Genomic DNA, 19,614 nt, shown 5'->3' on the forward strand with positions numbered 1-19,614 from the left:
GCCTCCGGGGACGGACGGCGGGTCCAGCCAGTGGCGAGCCGGATCGCCGAATAACAAGGCGAGCGCGAGCGCTGATTGGCCAGTGGCGCGGAGCGACGGCCCGCCTACAGACGGGCGGGGCAGCGGGGATCGCTCCCGTCTCTCAGGCGCTTTCCGCCAATCGCAGGCCGCCTTCTACTGCCGGCGGCCCGTCCCCCAGCGGCCATTGGGTGAGACGGGCGCCTGGCGGGCGCTGATTGGAGGCGCGCGGTGCCCGTCGGGCGCGGGGCGGGGCGGTGAGGACGTGAGGAGCCGCACAGCGCGGGGCGGGGGCGCTGCGGCCGCGCTGCGCCAATGGGGGAGCGGGGAGCGCGCGCGCCCCCGCGCGGCCGGGCGGGGCATGGCGGGGACAGGGGGGACAGGGGGGGACAGGGGGGGACAGGGGGGGACAGCGGGGACCGGGGGGACTGGGGGGGACACGGGGGACTGGGGGGGACAGCGGGGACTGGGGGGGACACGGGGGGATTGGGGGGGGACACGAGGAATTGGGGGGGACAGCGGGAGTGACCCCCGGCGGGTCCCGGGAGCACCGATCCCCCTCCCCGCTGGGGATGCTGCCCGGGCAGGTTCGGGGTCCCGGTCCCGCTGCCCGGGCTCATCGCCATCCCGCATTTGCCAGTTTTTGCTCAGTGAGGCCGTGCCCGCCCTGGGAATTCCCAAACAGGAGCCGGTCCTGGGCTGGGTTTTGCTGCTGTCACTCCCCGAGCCTTTCCCCAGGGAACTCCGACCCGGTCCCGGTCCCGTTCCCGTCTCGGGGCTGTGGCCCAGGAGCGGGAGTGGAACACCGGCCCGGCACGGAATTCCCGGGCAGGCACAGCCGAACCCGCTCACCGAGCAGCGCCGGCACAGCCCCGGCAGGGCTCTGGAATTTGGGACGGATAATTCTGGCCCATCGCACCAGAAAGTCTCCAATTTGCAGAGCAATTCTAATTCTTCCTTTAAAAAGCTACAACCAGAACAGGACATTGGCACCTATGGAGGAAATAAAGTTTGTTTTTCAAGTTCCAAATAACAGCAAAACCAATAAACGGAGGAAGTCATTGCAGTTATTGCAATTTAAATGCAGAAACACTTCCTCACTTTCACTCACTCACCCCCCATTCTTCCCATCACAGCACAGAATAAAAAGCACGAGGACATTTTCAATGAAATCTAAATATCTGAAAGGGTTTAATGTTAACAAAGACCTTAAAATAAACTCATTTTAAAGAGGGCAGGTGATGCTAGCGCTGCTTACTTTCACAGATTTTGTTTTACCACCTTAATGTTGCTTTATCTCCTTCATCCACATTTGTGGAAACCTCAGTGGCTGAATTTATTCCTCTGGTTTGTGCAGAAGCTCACACTTGCTCCTGTGACACCTCAAATATGATGCAGGACTTGGCATTTCCAACAGTTTCGGAGTTTATTCATTAAATGGACAAACAATTCCAGCTGCCAGTTGGTATTTGTGATTTGGAGCAGAGGAAATCTAATGCAAGTTAAGAGAAAAGTTTGGGGAATCTTGAACATAATTCATGCCCTCAGTAGTGCCTAGAAGCAATTACTGAAGAACAGCAAATGAGGATTCTCCAAGTTTGCAGTGAAAAATCATAATGAAAATCACAACCCTTAGAAAAATAAAAGGCTTGGCTTAATGGGACATAAATTCAAATTCCTGCACAAGGAACTGGGTCTGGAAACCCACTCTGGATCAAAAGAATTGAAGGAGAACAGTCAACAATTAATCTGAAAAGATATTTATTTTGAGAACATCAACTTGCACATCATACAAAAAATTGACAAATTCACCAAAAAACGTATAAAATGTTGCAGGGTATTTTTCCCCAACATATTAACATAATCACTTTGCAAAGGGTAAGAATTGAGGAAACCAATAATAGGCACATTTGTTCCAGTCTGTCTGCAGAAAAGTGTGATTAAAAACATCCCTGTCTTGCTGAGGTATCCAACTGCAAACTTTGGTCATGACAGAGGGAGACCAAGGGAGCCTTCTCCAGGCATGGCCAATACAAAATGGTTCACAGAAAAGCCAGAATTGGTTATTTTTCATTCCCAGGTAGAAATGCAGTGAAACAAAGACAAAACCTCCCCAATAGACCCAGAACTAGGAAACCTGATCCTCTGCAAATCCCCGCTAATCACACCCAGCTACAGTGATCCACGCTCCCAAAGAATCCGGCTGGCAAGTCCCAACAATTCAGTGCTTATGAAAAAAAGGAGACCTCGATGGTGATTCAGAGCCCAGTCTTCCAGCAAAGGACAAAAGGCACTTAAGAATGGCTTTAGGATATTCCACAATGGCAGGAATTTCGGGACAGGGGACAGCGCCCAGCTGAACAAATCCTTCCCTAAGAGAAGTCCAGTGAGGTAGTACTTCATATTGCTCCAACCACTTGGCTCTAAGCAAGCAGCCTTCTGGTTCTGAGATACAAAATTAGCAGGAAATGGCTTTTTGTCAAACGTATAAAACCCAGTTCTTACAAAAAAACAGTAAAAACCCACTCGTGGTACAAAGCCAGGAACCATCATGTACAAATTGAGTATCAAAACGCTGCCAAGGTGATGCACGAGTCTACCTTGATGGCCAAATCCCCAGACAGTGAAGATTGTTCTAGCAACCGAGCCATTTTTGGAATAAAAAATAAAGACAAAGGGGGCACGGGGGCACTCTGAGAACTTCCCTCATCATTAGCAGCCTCACCGGAAGCACTTTCAGTCCATTAGAAACAAATAATTCTGCGCTGATGAATGGCAGGTTTGAGGGGATGAAAAACAAATAAAAATGCAAAGTTCAACACAGAGAACAAAAACAAAACCCACGAAGAAGAACGTACAAAAGGATAATCCTTGGGGTTTACAGGTTTGTTTTCAAAACGAGGAAGACTTCAAACCATTTCTGCGGGGGGTGGGAGAAAACACAGACTAACCTTTCCTTTGTTTTAAATTAAGCCCGGGGCGGGTGTGGCAGGCAGGGAGGGAGGGAGGGAGGGAGGGAGGGAGGGAGAAGTGCTCTGGGGGATCACCGGCCGCTGCCGTAGCCCGGGAAGAGCTGGGCCAGGACGCTCTGCAGGGCCTCGTTCACCTCCATGCTGTAGCTGCGACCCAGCTCGTAGCGGCACGCGGGGCAGCTGAACACCGAGGCCTTGAAGGACCTGTCCAGGCAGTCCTGGGGACAGAAGCCAGCAGGGTCAGGGACAGGGAGCTGGGCTCCTTGGGCACACCTGGACACGGCGAGCCAGCCCCGGGGTTCCTGGGAAGGGACCAGAGAGAACGGGGGCACTGCTGCAGGACAGAGCAGAGACAGGGAATGCCAGCCTGGGTGGGCATGGAGAGAGAGCAGAGACAGGGAATGCCAGCCTGGGTGGGCATGGAGAGACAGCAGAGACAGGGAATGCCAGCCTGGGTGGGCATGGAGAGAGCAGAGACAGGGAATGCCAGCCTGGGTGGGCATGGAGAGAGCAGAGACAGGGAATGCCAGCCTGGGTGGGCATGGAGGGACAGCAGAGACAGGGAATGCCAGCCTGGGTGGGCATGGAGGGACAGCAGAGACAGGGAATGCCAGCCTGGGTGGGCATGGAGAGAGACAGGGAATGCCAGCCTGGGTGGGCATGGAGGGACAGCAGAGACAGGGAATGCCAGCCTGGGTGGGCATGGAGGGACAGCAGAGACAGGGAATGCCAGCCTGGGTGGGCATGGAGAGACAGCAGAGACAGGGAATGCCAGCCTGGGTGGGCATGGAGGGACCTTAAACCCCACCCAGTGCCACCCCTGCCATGGCAGGGACACCTGCCACTGTCCCAGGCTGCTCCCAGCCCTGTCCCACCTGGCCTTGCCCCAGGGATGCAGGGGCAGCCACAGCTGCTCTGGGAACGCCATCCCAGGGCCTGCCCGCCCTCCCAGGGAACAATTCCACCCCGAGAGCCCAGCCCGGCCCAGCCCGGCAGAGCCCAGCCCAGCCCAGCCCAGCCCAGCCCGGCAGAGCCCAGCCCAGCCCGGCAGAGCCCAGCCCAGCCCAGCAGAGCCCAGCCCAGCCCGGCAGAGCCCAGCCCAGCAGAGCCCAGCCCAGCCCAGCAGAGCCCAGCCCAGCCCAGCAGAGCCCAGCCCAGCCCAGCCCAGCCCAGCCCAGCAGAGCCCAGCCCGGCCCAGCCCAGCAGAGCCCAGCCCAGCCCAGCCCAGCCCAGCCCAGCAGAGCCCAGCCCAGCCCGGCAGAGCCCAGCCCAGCCCGGCCCGGCAGAGCCCAGCCCAGCCCAGCCCAGCAGAGCCCAGCCCAGCCCGGCAGAGCCCAGCCCAGCCCAGCCCAGCCCAGCAGAGCCCAGCCCAGCCCAGCAGAGCCCAGCCCAGCCCAGCAGAGCCCAGCCCAGCCCAGCAGAGCCCAGCCTGGCAGAGCCCAGCCCACCTTGCAGACGTTGTGCTGGCACACGGTGGTGACTGGTCGGAACACGACCTCCTGACAGCAAATACACAGAAAGGCCTCCTCCACTTTATTCAGAAATTTCTGCAAAGGGAACATTTCAATCAACTTTGTGCTCAAAGACACATTAATTAACCCAAACCCCCACCATTAAATGCAAGGGATTACTTTGATCATAGAAAGACTCTTAACAAATCTTAATACACAGAACCTGTCCCATTAAACCTGCTGGGGGTGGTTTACACTGAAATAAATCATTTTAGGTCTGAGGCTGTTCTTTAACTCAGCCAAGGGTTTGTGTCTGGAGACAGCACAGCTACAGCTGGGGGAAAAGCCCAACATACCGGGCCATCTTTGAGAGCCTCTAGGACTTCATTCCACAGTTTCTCATTGGCTTCATCACTTTTTATAAGAGATTTCTGCTGGGATGTCAGCTTGTATGGCTCAACTTTAGTTTTCTTTGGAGTCCCTGCTGGAGAGGTGACGGGTGTTTCCTCCCCACCTGAAAGAAATCACAAATTTTTTTTTTTAAAAACCAAAAAACCACCAGAAAAGAGTAACCAAGTGAAATGCACAAAAACCTCCAAGGCTTTCTAGATCCACTTGCCTACTCCACAAACCTGCTGATTTCCTTTTCCTCTTCCCTTTCCCTGGGGTATCAAACTCATCATCTCCATTATTTTCTTTTTCCTTGTCTTTGTTTGCAACAGCTTCCAAATATCCTTCAGGATACTGCAGGGAAACAAAACAAAGAGCACTCAATGCCAACACAGCGGGTCAGACCTGCAGACCAAGACAGGTCCAAGAGTGACCTCTGGAGAACGACTCCAGGGGCACTTTTAATCTATTTTAAGCAACAGATCCCTGCTGTAGGGAAGCACTTCACAGCCTGCAGAAATTCCATACCAGAAATAAAGTGAGTTTTGTCCTTTTAGCATCCTGATGTATAAAAACAAACAACCCAGCAGACTGGAAGCATTTCTGTCCCCCTTAGTCTCCATTTTTAGCTAAGGCTCATCCTCAGTAAGAGAAAATAACAAAAATCCCTGCTCTCCATCAAGCTGAGATGTCCCAGGGCAGTACCTGCATTGTCAGGCCAAGCTTTTTCATCCTGTCCTTTCCCTCTTTGGTCCAAGGAGCAGGTTCTTCATCATCCCTCCTGAGCAGGTAACGCCACACCAGGAACCCAGACTTCCCTGTCTCGGGCCAGTATTTCACAACCTGAGGAAGGCAGAGGAGTCCATCACACCCTGCAAAAGGCCCCTGGCCACGAGCACAGCTCCTTCCCCAGCTCGGGCAGCTCGGCCAGCCCTCCTCACCTTGTAGATGCCGTCGTATCTGTTGCCCTCCAGAGGAGCATACTTGCTGTGCTTGCCTCCCTTGACGTTCCTGACCACCCTGACCGGCTTCCCCGCCCGCCAGTCCTTGGCCTCGGCGCCGTGCTTGTCGTTGATGGGGGCACTGCAGTTCAGAGCCAGGGCTCTGCAGGAGAGGCCAGAGCTCAGCGTGTTACTGCACTCAGGCACGTTTTAGACAGCTGACTACTCATGGCATCACCCTCATGCACCAGCCCACTCAAGGCCAGGCTTATCTGGGAGCAACAGCTCACAATTACAAATGGTCTGGTCTCCCAAGGGAACCAGTGGCTGCAAAGGTCTCCAGAAGGGACCAGCACTCCTTCACCAATTTGCTGCTGTGCTCCTCAAGTGTCAGCCAGTACTGAGGTGCCACCAGCCCCCCTCAGAGCTCTGTCCCCTTACAGGGCACTGAAAGGAGCATTCCCAGCGTGTCACTGACCTGCAGCCCAAAGCACAGCCCAGAGCCAGTTCTGGCCCTTGTTCCAAAGCTCAGCCAGCTCCCCGGGATGCCAACAGCCCCAGAGCCCCTGTGCTGAGGCCAGGACGGAGCACAGGCTGCCAACCTGTTCATGTTGGTGAGTTTCTGATCACAGGACTGCTCCGCCGTGCGCTTGTTCCCGGACAGGTCCCGGCCCCCGCTGCCCGTGTAGGTGAAGGAATTCCCGTGGTCCTGGAATGAACACGGACGGGTTTCACAAAAAGAACTCAACAAAAGCAGGAGAATCTTTCAACCAGGGAGGTTTAGCAGGGCATTCTCAAAAAGGAAAGATGCTTCCTGTAGATTTAAGCTCCCAGACTGGGCCAGTCTCTGGCTCTCCCTCAGGCTGCCAGGAGAGGAGACCAGGTGACAGTGGTGACAGTGGTGACAACGGTGACACTGATGTCTTGTCCCACCCCTGGGCAGCCCAGGCTCCCACAGGATCTGCTGCAAGTGAACAGCTGGCAGCACAGCCCACGAGACAATGGCAATGTGGGTGTAATGCAGACCTTGGGATCAAAAGCTGACACAGGGATATCAGGCTGGGGTTGGAGATTGTGTGGCTCAGCCTGGCTCAGATCACTGCAGGTTTTCCTTGCCTCGTTTGCCTCTGAAGGAAATGGGTGAAGCTGGGCAAGCATTTGGTGTGGAGTTTTAACAAGTTTGTTTGGTTCTGTGCATAAATAATGAGAACCCACTCACGATGTCATCTTCATATCCTCCTGCCAGCACCAAGGAGTAGGCCCCGTCGTTGCTCCTGCCGTGGATCCCTGCCACGTGGGGCCTGTGCACCCCAGACTCGCTCACCTGGGAGACAAAATCAGCTTTGGAGGCACCTGCCCTCCACAGGCCCCACACAGCACTCCAACTGTGCCACTTCACATTTCCTCTCCAGGGATCACAGGGGGAAGCTGCTCTCACCATCATCCTCCAAAAAGCTCCAGGCAGAAGAAAGAAAAATAAAAATGCTTCTAAAAAGTAATGCACTGGCTGTATCAGTAAACTGAACACATGGATAAGGTTTGTGTGCAAATCTAACAATTTGGATATTTCTTACTGAAATTGCTTATTAAAAGGCTCCAGGTATTCAAGAAAAATACAGATATTAAATATTTGTATAAAGTTTTGAAAGAGTTGTAATAGCAACCTTCCCTCAATACTTGAAAGCAAGATCTGGATAGGCCAGTGCTTTTTTCTGCCCCAGCTTTCTAACAGGATGAGAAACCTTCTGTTTCATGTATGGGGATATTTGAGACACCCTTGCCAGGGCACACCAGACACCTCCAGGACAAACTACTGGGAACAAATCCGCTTGCTTTGGGGTCTTTGAGTTCCCAAAAGGAGCACTAAAACAAAATAAACCAGCCCTTGATGGTCCCACAATGCAGCATTAGTTATGGAACACTTGATCCAGACAAAGCCAGAATTCTTTTCCCTCTGCACTTCCATATATCCAGTGACACACACATCTCCACATTAACTGTTTCAGCTTCTTGGAGGAGCTGGATCACTCCCAGTTCTCCCCACAGCAGGTCAGGCCAGGACTCAGCTTCCTACCTGCACTCTGAATTTCCACATGGTGCCCACGGGGATGCCAGGGATGGGTCCATAGTGGTTGGAGGGGACGATGGTGCATTCCTTGGTGCGCCCCACGCACGCCATGCCCTGGGCAGAGAGCAGCATCAGCCAAGGGCCCAAGGAACACACACAACTCCAAGTAAAACAGCTTTGGACTGACCTTGCCCCAGTCTCTCCGGGAGGAGGAATTAGCAGATGCCATCTTTTGTTTCTTTTTACTTTCTTTTAATTTCTCTCCTGCTAAAACCACCTCACTCGCATCATTTCGACATTCAGGGCAATACCTAAAGTCAGAGAAAATTAACAAGTAGCAGAGCCTTCAGTTAGGAGCATTTCCTCCAAACACAGTGAGTCATGTTACAATTTCCCCGTGTGAAAGCAGACAGGACATGGAGCACTCTCCATACTGGAATTTAACCTACACCAGCTCCTGTCCCTGCACCAGCCACTGCAGATGTGTCAGGAAACAGCTGTGCCATGAAACCACTGTACACAGAACTGAGACACTGAGGGAATAAACCAGTGCATTGCACTAACTCTGTGTCTACTGACAGGTTATTTCACCATCCACAGCTCTCACTGCACAAATCTCATGCACAAACCTGCCTGATCTGATGCTGGGGGACCCACAAAAGCCACTGCACAGCTGAGTGCTCCCAGCACCAAACTCTCATCTGGTCCCCTTTGGATCCCAGGCTGGTTTGGGCTGGAAGGACCTTAAACCTCATCTCATTCCAAGCCCTGCCATGGCAGGGACACCCTCCTCTATCCCAGGTTGCTCCAAGCCCTGGCCTTAGGCAGGTACACAAAAAAGGCAACTAGATCCCAAAACTGGGAAAAGGAGTGTGCAAGCCATGGGTTTAAAACCTACTCTCATTAAGCTCAGGAAAAGCTATGACAATAAAAAAAAAAAACCAAAACTAACCACACACATCCCTGTTCCTAATGAGATGTAATTGTGACACCCCACACACCTCCTCAGAACCTACCAGTCCTCATCATCTGGGATTCTGCTGAGGGGAGGCTTGAGGCAGTAGATGTGGAAGGCCATGTCACACTCGTCACACATGAGCTGCTTATCTGGATCCTGCTTCCCCCCACAGATGTGACAGGCACACACCCTGCAGGTCTTGTTTGGGTTGTCCTTGCAGGCTTTACACACAGGTCCACTCTGTCCTGTGGGCAAACACAAACCACACTCAGCAAGTGCCAAGATCCACTGGAAATGGTCCAAGGAGGCACAACTGGATGTGTCCTGCACCCTTAAACCTCGGACCCTCACAGAGACAACTGGCAGGACATCACCAGGTAAGACAGACATGCAGGAACTCCACATCACTCACGTTTTGGGGTTCCAGCACTGATGGGAGAAGCAGTGCCTGGCTCTTCAATTTTATAGATTTCATCCACTAAGATAATTGTGCAGTCATTCAAGGAATCACCAGCTTCCCTAGAAGAAGTTGAGGAAAGATCAGAGTTTGGAAGGATCCCACAGCTCGAGTTCACAGATGCCAGCAGAGTCCCTCAGCCCTCAGAAAGCTGAAGCAGAGCAGAATTCAATTTACCCCACAGGAACAGCTTACCCAAGCAATATCTTGGCATTGAGCTCCCGGGTCATCTTTGTTTCCCTTTTCTGCAGGATCTCAGCGTCGTACCAGAAGCCCCTCTCCTTGGGTTCATCAGGGTTGTAGTTGACCATCACCACCTGCCCCACCTCCAGCTGGTGCCACTTGAGGATGGTCCGTGCCCGAGCCCGCACGTTGCCCGAGCTCATCTGCACCACCCCATTCTCGGGGTAACTTGAAGGGAGGGACACAACAGAAATCAGATTCAACATCAGCTCTGAGGAGGACAGTTGTTACACAGACAGGCTGATTTTGCTGTGCAAAACAAGAATACCATCAAGACACAGCCAGAACCAGCCAGACTTTGCTACTATTGCCTCCCTCGAACACTTGGACACCAGCATTTCCTATAAATGCTGGTATCCACAAAAACATGACTCCAGCCCCCTGGAATTCCAACTGCAAAACAACCTTACAGCTGCCAGGGCCCAATGACACAATGACTCTGTCACTGCCCAGTTCTGTTTGAATTTGTGCAATATCTGCAATAAAATTTCCCATCAACATTGAATGACTTTATTGGCCAAGAAGGCAACAAAACAAAACTCACTCATCATATTTCACATGATAAATTACATCCTCTTCAGGGACAGCTGTGGGCTGGTCAGGATCTGTGCAGCTCTCAGCTGATCCACTGGTGGGTTTTTTCCTGGTTACATTCACAACTGTGGCTTCAAACCAGGCTCCCATGTCCGTGTCCCGAGCATCCACCAAGTCATTGATCTACACAGAGCCAAGAGCACAGCTCACCAAAAGGGATCTGAAAATCAGGCATTCATTTCCAATCTACTTAAAGATTTAACCATCTCAAGAACTGCACCATCATCAAGATATTTAACTGGCCACTAAGATTTCCTCTGCTCTCCTGGTCCTGTTGTGCAGCCCTAGAGTCTGCTTAGGTGGGATGTGTAAGGTTATAAATCCATTCTACACCAGCACATGTAAACCCAGCCTTGTCAGCGAGCCCAAACCATTACTGGTTACTCTGTAATAGAGTTTCAAAGTGTCTTGCTCGTAACCTGGCAAAGACATCACTAGAGCTGCAATAAACCCATTGAAACAGAGAAATAAAATTATTCTGAACAGCTGCTCGAGATTTTCTTTTGTTCATTCAAGAAAGTTTCAGCTTTGACAAATGTAGTGACTCCAAGCAAAAATTTTGGGAAAATTTGTAAAAAAATCAAACCAGACACTCTGAATACTTTTTTTTTTTTAATTAATGTATTGCAGTTTTAATTCAAAAGGACAAGATGAAAAAAATAGGTTTTTTTGACCTACAGCATGTTGCATTGAATTGGTTTGTGGGTTGGTTGGTATTTCTGTCTTTGTTGTTGGAGGGCTTGAGAGGAAGAAAGAGACTGCCCACACAACTGGATGTGAGAGATTCCCAGCAGCTCTGCAGCACAGAGAGCAGTGCCCTGGCCAGGGCGGGCTGGGGGCTCCCAGCGTGCCAGCACCCACCTTGTAGAGGCCGAAGCTGGGCTGGGCCCAGTCGGGCGGCGCGGCCGTGCCCGGCTGTCCCTCCAGCTCCAGCGCAGCCTCCCCGTTGTGGGAGCTCTTGTCGGACTCGCTGGGGCCGGAGCCGCAGCCGGAGTCGGTGTCCGAGAGCTCGGGGTCCTTCTCCCGGCTGCCAGCAGGCAGCACGGCCGGGCTTTGTCTGACCAGCAGCTGCACGATGTCGTTCAGCCCCACGCTGTAATCGAACAGGGAGTGCCCATCTTCCATCTGCAGGGAAAGCACCGAGCGCTCAGCGCCTGCCCCGGCCGGGCTCCAACATCCCCCACGTGGCTTGGGAACCATTATCAGCCGGAGCTGGGCCCTTCTTCTCTCTCAGCCCTGCTATTGCAACGCTCTTCTTTCAATCACCCTGCAGTCGGCCAGGGCAAGGCTTCCACGCTGCTCTGGACCTGTACCCAGCCTCTAGGAGATCTGGGAAGGTTTGCAGCACATTCCCTAGAAACATCAATTAAACAACTCCAGATCCCCCACGTTCCCATCGGGATTCAAAGATAATTCCACATTACCTACAAACACAAAGGGAAATTATTTCTTCCTCGGTTCAGACACATCCCAAATGCTAATGCAGATTGTCTTTATATTCTAATTGCGTGTGATCCGGATTATTGTTACACCTTCCCCATTATTCGTAGCATTAAGTAGAAGCCAGAGTTAATCCCACACTTTTCTCCCAGCAAACACACATTTTTTCCATGGAAAGTAAAATCAAAAGAGATTCAATTCAACTCGAAACTACTCGGCCGCTCTTTAGCGTAGCCTGGCGTGTCCTAATTTCACACCCTCTCTAATTCTGAGAGTTTATCTGGCAAGTCTGGCACGGTTTGTAGTCAAATCAAGACCCTGCCCCTGCAAAAAGGGAAGTGCAGAGGCAGAAAGAGGTCCCTCAGTAACCTCTCAAGAGCGCTAAGGAGCACAACCATTTTAGAGTTAACGTGTGAGGCTGGAGCCCACGGAGCAGTCAGAAGTTCAGACAAGCTTCCCCACATATTTAAGGTCTGACTAAGAAATTACACAGGAAATGATCATCCCTTTCCAGCCTAAACCACCAGAAAAAGCAATCCCTGGAGCTCTGCTCTCTATCGGGGGGAAGCAGAGCAAAACCACAAAAATTTACACTTCACAGCAATCCCTAAGATAATTCAGTTCTGATTTATGGCATCAGATGGCTACGGAACAATCCCTGGAAATCTGAGTGCACAGGAAGAGGGCTGAGCTCTTGGCTGGTTTAGAGATGAAAGCTCCTCGAGGTGCACAAGAACACCCCAGAAATGGGTTTGTTCTTCTCAGCCAGGACACGGCGTCACCAACCCGGGAACAGCAGCAGCAGAGGACTCGAGTGACAACAGGTGCAAAGTGAAATGGAAGAGCACAGGAACAGCACAGGAAACCACAGGAGCTCAGAGCACAGCCAGGAAGAAGAGTTTGAGGACAAACCTCAAAAAAAGGAGGCAGGTTTGAGCTAACAGCTAATTTTCTAAGCCCACGGGTAAGAAATGGAACGCTTGCAGGGGTTCCAACAGCCAGACAAAGCACAAAGGGAACAAGGCCTGAGAGAGGCTGGGCCACGTTCCTGCCCGAGCCAAGGAACACTGGAACTGCAGGAGGAGGCAAGGGCAAACTGACTCAAAGTCACCACTTCTGAAAATCTGCTCCAGCCCAGCTGCCTGCACCGACCTCAGGGAAAGGCTGACAGGTGGCACCTGTCCTGAACCAAGCCCCTTAGCACCTGATTTACAACACAAACGGGTCATTAATGCATCCAAATCTACACCAACCCAACAGAAAGGTGATGCTACACCATCCTACTGGCCTCTTTTTATGCTAGAACTGGTTCCTGGACTTAGACTGAGGCTAGCCCAGGTGTATTTCCACGTTCTACAGCCACACCTGCTAATTAGTACAGTTAGCTCAAGACTGCCTAAAACAGAAAGAAAAGCAGCTAGAAAAAATTGTCCATCTGCAGCCAACTCAGCATCCCACTGCTTTTCCTGAAATTAATCCTGTGATCAACCAAACACCAGCTCAGGAGTTTCTCTAGCAGCAGAGGACTAGGCAGAATACAGCAATTGTATTTTTAAATGGTTTTGATTGACTTCACTGCTAATTTAGTTACGTTATTAACTCACAGGGAATAAAACAGCTGTGCAACAGCAATTGTAAACGTATTATTGAGAACATAATACAGCACCGAGCCACTCAAGTGTTCTGTACCTAGTGAGAATTTGTTATCAGAGCTGAGAAACTTCAAAACCATGAGATGCTTTTCCCAATTTACAAAGGAAAATTAGATCTTTAGGGCTTTTAGAGCGGTGAAACTTGCAAGGCTCAAAAACATTAGGCACTTTAAAGACCATAAAATCACTGGTAATTTCCAGGCACTTCATAAAGGCGATGTCAAGGCAGAAGAGCAACACATCAGGTGGAGAACAGTAAAGGAAAGTGAGAATAAAGGCTGCTCTGCAGCGGGCTCCTCTCCTGGCAAACCCACGGACGGGGCAGCGCGGGAGGGAGCGGCATCACTAGATGGCAGCAAAACCCCTCACTTCCACGCAATTAAAAATAAATAAATTACAACATCCGTCCTCAGCTGGAGGGGAGCAGGGGCCGGCTGGGGGTGTCCGGCACCGCGCTGCTGCCGCTCCGAGGCTGTCAGTCCCCCCGCCGCGCCGGTACCTGCTTGCCGCGGTAGAAGAGGCGCTGCCGGTGGGGCTCCACGCCGAACACCTCGTGTATCCGCAGGCGCAGCCCCTCCACCTTGGTGAGCTTGGAGAGGGAGTCCACGCGGTGCGTCTGGCTGCCGTCCATGGTGCGCACCTGGATCCACATGGCGCCGGTGCTGCCCCGGGAATGGGACCGCGCTCAGCGGCGGCACCGGCGGGGCGGGCCCGCCGCCCGCGGCCGCGCCCCCCTCACGCGCCTGCCGCACGCCATTGGCCGGCGGCCCGGCCGGCTCGGCCGCTGATTGGCTGAGGCGGGGCGGCCCCGCCCTCCCACGCGGGAGCCTAACGGCTCCGCTCGCGCCGGGCCGTATCTCGCGCCACAATTGAAACCCGCCCGCCGCGCCCACGCGCCAAGTCTCGCGCGATCATGCAAATAAGAGAAGGGATAAAGGGGTTGGGGGGGGGAAGCGCGTGGTCTTAAAGGGGCCGTCACCGGCACAACGCGGCCCGCGGCCCCCCGGGACAGAACGGGAATCGCGGGGTGTCAGCGACCCCCGCCGCGCCCGGACCCGCCCCAGCCCGCCCGCGTCATCCCCGCGCAGCCCCCGGGGCGATGCCACTCCACGGGCCCGCAGGGCACCGGTGCCGCCGGCACCGCCCCTGACGGCCACACCCCCTCCCGCGGGCCCGTTCGGGGGCGGGGGTCGGTCCCGCTGTCGCAGCCCCGAGCGACGCGACCCCTCCGGGGCACCAGACCCAGCTGTCACTGCCCGGGCACCGCGGAGCGCTCCCGCCGCTTCCCGCACCTCCCGGGCAGGGCGGGGAAAGCCCCGCGCCCCGCGCTGTCCTCCCGCTCCCGGTGCCACCGGCCGCTCTCCGGCCCGCGGCGACATCGCGATGGGCGGCGGTGTCGGGGCTGGGGGTCCCGGCGGACTCACCGGGATGCGGTGCCGGGGCTGGGGGTCCCGGCGGACTCACCGGGATGCGGTGCCGGGGCTGGGGGTCCCGGCGGACTCACCGGGATGCGGTGCCGGGGTTGGGGGTCCCGGCGGACTCACCGGGATGCGGTGCTGGTGCCGGTGCCGCGCGCGCTTTCCGCGGGCTTTGGAGTTTGGCGCGGAAAAGCCCCGCGCGAGCCCCGCGCGCGCCCATTGGCCGCCGCTGGCGGGAACGCGCGGGCGGGGCGGGGCCGCCGCCTCCTCCCGGGGCCGGGGGGGCCCTGGGGGGGAAACGGGACCGGGAAAACACCCCCGGGAACCGGGGGCGACAGCGGGGATCCCCCGCCAGTGACCCGGCCCGGCGCCCCCGCTCCGCTGCGATGGCGGGGACAAAACCCCCCGAATCCCCAAGGGCTCCATCAGCCCTGAACCCCCCTGGCCAAGGGCACGGTCCCGGTTATTGTCCTAAAACCTGGTGAGCCCCAGCGAAAGAGGAGACTCCAATGACCCCGCTATGACAGCCACCCTTCCCCAGGGATTCTGTTCCCCCGGGGGGCTCCAGGCCCTACCCTCATGCAAATAAACCCCAAATAATCCGAATGATGCGAATAAACCGAATAAACCGAATGATGCGAATAAACCGAATAATCGGAATAATCCGAATAACCGAATTTGAATAAACAGAGCAATCCGAATAAACTGAACAATCCGCAAAAGGGCTCTAACTCCCCAGGCCGTTAGCTCCAGGGGGACTCATGGCACTGTGCAGGGCCCCACTGGTGACAACGTGGCCTGGGTGACACGGCAGGGCCGTGGCGTGGCCGCGTGAGCCGACAGAAGGGGCAGATCCAGCAGGATGTTTATCCCCAAACCTACCAATGTTATGAGGAAATCCAAAATGGTAATATTTGCTTAAAACAACCGTTGGATGGGGGAAAGCGTGGCCAAGAGGCCCCTGAGAGAAGCGTGCTCCAAGAGAAGGATGAAAGGCCGAGGGTTGGCGTCAGTGGGGGAGAGAGGCCGGGCTGGGGCCGCGGGGATGGCGCGGCCTGGGCTGGAACAAAGGAACACGAGGCGCGGGAGGCCGCGGCACAGCCCGGCACAGCCCGGCACACCCCGTTTCCGTGCTCCCCTCCCCGCCCCCACGGCCTCCCCTCGGCACTAGAGCACAGCCAGCAGCGGGACGTGGTGCCCTGCCAGCCCAGTGTGCCCGGGGGACACGCAGGGGACACGCAGGGCAGGTCCCATCCTCCCTCGGAGCTGCCATGGACCCCAGGGATGAGCCACGGTCACGGCTGGCAGGAGCCCCGGGTGGGCTCGGTGCCGGGGCACTCCGGCTGCCTGCAGCTGCCAGGCTTCATCTCCTCCCAGGGCTGAAGGCTCTGCCTTGACACAAAGTCATTGCTGGCCTTGCAGACGTACTGGAGGATGAACCTGAAGCCATCGCAGCACTTCCTGCAGCCTGGGAGGGTTCTGGGATATTGGGCAGGAATTCCTCCCTGCCAGAGCTGCCCGACACAGTCGTTCACCACCCTGACCCAGCTCGTCCCACGGCAGGGACAGACAGGTCCCAGCCCCCCAGTTTCTGTACTGGCAGGATGTTCTGTGGAGTGGAATATCCCTCAGCTCTCCTGGCCATGCTCTCACCCAGCTCCTGGTGCCCCTGCCCACTGGCAGAGCCTGGGAATCTGAGAAGTCCTTGATTTGGAGTAAGCACAGCTCAGCCACAACCACAACATCGGTTGTTATCAACATTATTCCCATGCTAAATCCAAAACACAGCCCTGGACCAGCTACTGGGAAGAAAATTAACACCATCCCAGCCAAAAGCAGGACAAAGGCACTGGCATTTATGCTTGTATGTGCATAAACAGCTATTCCTTGCATAGCTGTTCCCAAGGACAGGTGATGACTGAGGCCTGTCACACACAGCACAGCCAGAAACCTGCCCCAGGTGAGGCAGGGGGGCTGCAGGTCAGGGCTGGGGGTGATCCAGAGTCATGCTGCACCCAGGAACTCTCTGGATTCCATGTTGCCCTCCCTCCATGCAAAGCTCTGAACAAGCAGGAGTTGACAGGGTACAGCTGGCCAAAGCCCAGGGCTGGGGAGTGCAAAGGAGGCCTGTGGCTCTGGGGAAGCAGGACTGGGGTCTCAGCCACAGCTGAGGATGGAGGGGACACATTTACAGGCCCAGGGACATCCCCTCTCCCATCTACCAAAACCAAGCAGCATTACCTACCCCAGCTCACCTCTACCTCAGGCAAGAGAGCAGCAGCAGAGGGAGGAGCAGCCAAGCATGTAGAAAACCATCCTGCAGCCTGAAAAAGCAGCAGAAAGGTGAACTGGAATAGTGGGAGAGCAGCCAGGAACCATCAGGCTGTTCCTGCTGTGAGAGCAAAGTGGCTGGAAGGGGAGCAGGAACCTGCCACCACCTGACCTGGACAGGATGGGGAGCCCAGGTGAGTGCTGGAAGGGGAGCAGGACCTGGACAGGGAACAGGGGCTGGGGAGTCCAGGTGAGTGCTGGAAGGGGAGCCCAGGTGAGTGCTGGAAGGGGAGCAGGGCCTGGAGAGGGAACAGGGGCTGGGGAGCCCAGGTGAGTGCTGGAAGGGGAGCAGGACCTGGCCAAGGAACAGGGGCTGGGGAGCCCAGGTGAGTGCTGGAAGGGGAGCCCAGGTGAGTGCTGGAAGGGGAGCAGGGCCTGGAGAGGGAACAGGGGCTGGGGAGCCCAGGTGAGTGCTGGAAGGGGAGCAGGAGGGGCTCACCTCGAGCAGGCACAGGAGACAGGAGGGTCCTGCTGGGCTGATGCAGAGGGAGGGCAGCAGAGACCTGCAGCAGGTCCTGACCCAGGAGAGTGCTCTGAGGCCTGGGGGCACCAGAAGGCTGGTGGGCTTTGCACAGCAGTGAATGACAATGACCCAGAGCTGTCCCCTCCGTGGGCCCTGCAGAGCTGCCCAGGCAGGTCTGGGAGCCCAAGGGCTTCGCTCACCTGAGGAACAGAACCAGAGCTCCCCATGCCCCAGCCCTGAATCATCATTCTCATCCCTTCTCGTGCCTGTGCCTGCCCCAGGGGAGGTGACAGGGGGAAGGTGGCCATGGCATGGTGGCAGGTTACTCATGCTCTCAGTGCCCTGGGAGAGCAGCAATGTGATTTCCTCTGCAGCAGATGAACATCTGCAGTGGGAACTCCAGTGTCACGTGTGGCCTCTGGGCCCAAAGGGACAATGCTGAGCTGTAACACACCTCAGAGCAGGGAAAGGAATGGCTCCCAACACGGGGGTCTGAGCCTCCAAATCCCCCACACACCTGCAAGTTTGCACTCAAGAGAAACCCACCAGGATGGGACACGTGAGAAGCTCGAGGCTGAGGCCTCGTCCCCAGGCAGAGCCAGGAGGAGCTGAAGGAGCAGGGCTGAGGGACAGGGGCTCCTGGCTCCCACAGGAGCAGCAGGTGGGGTTCACACCTGAAGGATCCTGCCCCGGGTCTGGATGCTGCAGCTTTGCTCAGGGCTGCACGGGGCTCCCAACCAACAGAGCTCCTCTCCCTTCCCCAGACATGTTTCTCCACTTCCTCCCACGCCCTTCCCACCCCACAAACCTCTTAGGATGATTTTATCTCAGATTTAAATCTGTGTCTTTCATGCAGCACCAAGGGTCACAGAAGCAATTGTGCAAACCTTTGCTCTGACACTGCAATCTCCCAAATCCAGGGTCCTGCCCCTGCAGGCAGTTCTGCCACCCAGCAGGAAATCCCAGCACTGACATTTTACCCTAACATCAAAGCAACACATTAGATATTAAACACTGCCTGGTTAATTTTAATTACTGGTTATCAATTCTCCCATTCCCCTGTGCCCCACCACAGCCACATGAGGTGCATCATGCAGACAGCGCTGTTTCACTCACTTAGGGGATGAAATAAAACCTGTCCCCTGAGACTTTCACCATCCCCACGGCACTGACCCACTGGGGCACTTCACACCCAGGAGCACCTGGCAGCTGGACCACTGACACCTTACCTGAGGATGCAGCACTAGCCAGGTCAGGCCAACACTCCAGAGCACACAGGGCTCATTTCTTGATTCCCTGTTCCTGTAAAAAAACCTTCATTTCATCAATTCTTCACAGGACAGAGAAGAACAATTTTTATTTCCCTTACAAACATCACAATTGTTAAAAGCTGGCTTCAGTTTTAGTACAAGACATCAAGCACTTCAGAACTGCATCAAAACCTTAAGGTCCTTCCCACCCAGACCATTCTGGATCCTGTGACTCTGAGCCAGATTCCCAGGTGATGATGGAATATGGAGTTCATGTCACACAGACAATGCACAAGGACTGCTTCCAGCACTGCAGGTGATCAAACAAGAGGCAAAAGCCACAGTTTGTAGCTGGAGAGGCTCAGAGGGGACACTCCTCCACTAATGCAGCACCCAGACCCAATGGGTCCAGAGCCAGAGAGGCTGTGGGAGATCTCCATCCCTGGGATGATTCCAGACTCAGCCAGGTCCCAGCTCTGCAGGGCTGCCTGAGCTCCAGAGGCCTTTCCAGCCAGCCTCAGGATGAGGATTCCTTCCAGCCCCAAAGCTCAAGAGTGACAATTGTCTACATTTTTGTCAGCTTAACAGCACATTTTTCAAAAACCACTGGCACCCCCCTGCCTGAATGGCAATACAGAAACACAGCCAAGGTCTCCTGCATCCAGAGGCCCAAAACAAGGTGACTCAATCACTGTAATAGTGTTAGAAGACTTCAGATAATTTTTACCTGTGCTTCAGTTTCCTCCCCCGCTGATCTTGAAAACAGACAACAGGAAGCTTAATTGATGTTTTCAAACCAGTTTTTGAGAGCTGAAGATGAAAAGGCACAAATAGAAAAGAAAAGCATCAACTGGAGTTTTCAGTATTTGTTATAGCTGTTAAAAAGCCCTGAGCTCCCTGGAGTCCTGCACTGCTGGGCCCTCTGCAAGGATAAAAATACAAATCAGCTCCTACCCTGAAAATCCCAG

The 19,614-nt window shown here is 54.8% G+C and overlaps 1 protein-coding gene across 4 annotated transcripts; it reads right to left on the reverse strand.

The window, feature by feature from the left end:
• Positions 1–1,762: 1,762 nt before the first annotated feature.
• On the reverse strand, positions 1,763–14,807 carry UHRF1 (ubiquitin like with PHD and ring finger domains 1). Of its 4 annotated transcripts, none has more exons than XM_030231522.2 (17): positions 14,729–14,807; positions 13,684–13,846; positions 10,954–11,217; positions 10,043–10,215; positions 9,451–9,666; positions 9,211–9,317; positions 8,857–9,043; positions 8,028–8,151; positions 7,847–7,954; positions 6,992–7,096; positions 6,375–6,481; positions 5,773–5,935; positions 5,537–5,674; positions 5,074–5,185; positions 4,798–4,955; positions 4,439–4,537; positions 1,763–3,208 (listed from the first exon to the last, which is right to left on the reverse strand). In XM_030231522.2, exons 2-17 carry the CDS (start codon positions 13,834–13,836, stop codon positions 3,062–3,064), a joined length of 2,361 nt encoding a protein of 786 aa, XP_030087382.1. In that variant the 5' UTR covers positions 13,837–13,846; positions 14,729–14,807; the 3' UTR covers positions 1,763–3,061. The 4 variants fall into 4 exon arrangements, with proteins under 4 accessions (XP_030087382.1, XP_030087381.1, XP_030087384.1 ...); XM_030231521.2 differs by having other exon boundaries at positions 14,689–14,781; XM_030231524.2 differs by having other exon boundaries at positions 14,649–14,767.
• Between the last annotated feature and the right edge of the window lie 4,807 nt (positions 14,808–19,614).

Source organism: Serinus canaria, chromosome 28, assembly GCF_022539315.1.
Source record: "Serinus canaria isolate serCan28SL12 chromosome 28, serCan2020, whole genome shotgun sequence".
In the NCBI taxonomy this organism is placed as follows: domain Eukaryota; kingdom Metazoa; phylum Chordata; class Aves; order Passeriformes; family Fringillidae; genus Serinus; species Serinus canaria.

Bases quoted from the DNA above. Each gene is read 5' to 3' on its own strand.
- UHRF1 (XM_030231522.2), bottom strand. From the start codon at position 13,836: ATGTGGATCCAGGTGCGCACCATGGACGGCAGCCAGACGCACCGCGTG. The intron at 9,044-9,210 runs GTGAGTGATGTG...GTTTGCCCACAG, and splicing joins CAGTGCTGGAACCCCAAAAC to GACAGAGTGGACCTGTGTGT. The intron at 4,956-5,073 runs GTTTGTGGAGTA...GATTTCTTTCAG, and splicing joins GAGGAAAAGGAAATCAGCAG to GTGGGGAGGAAACACCCGTC.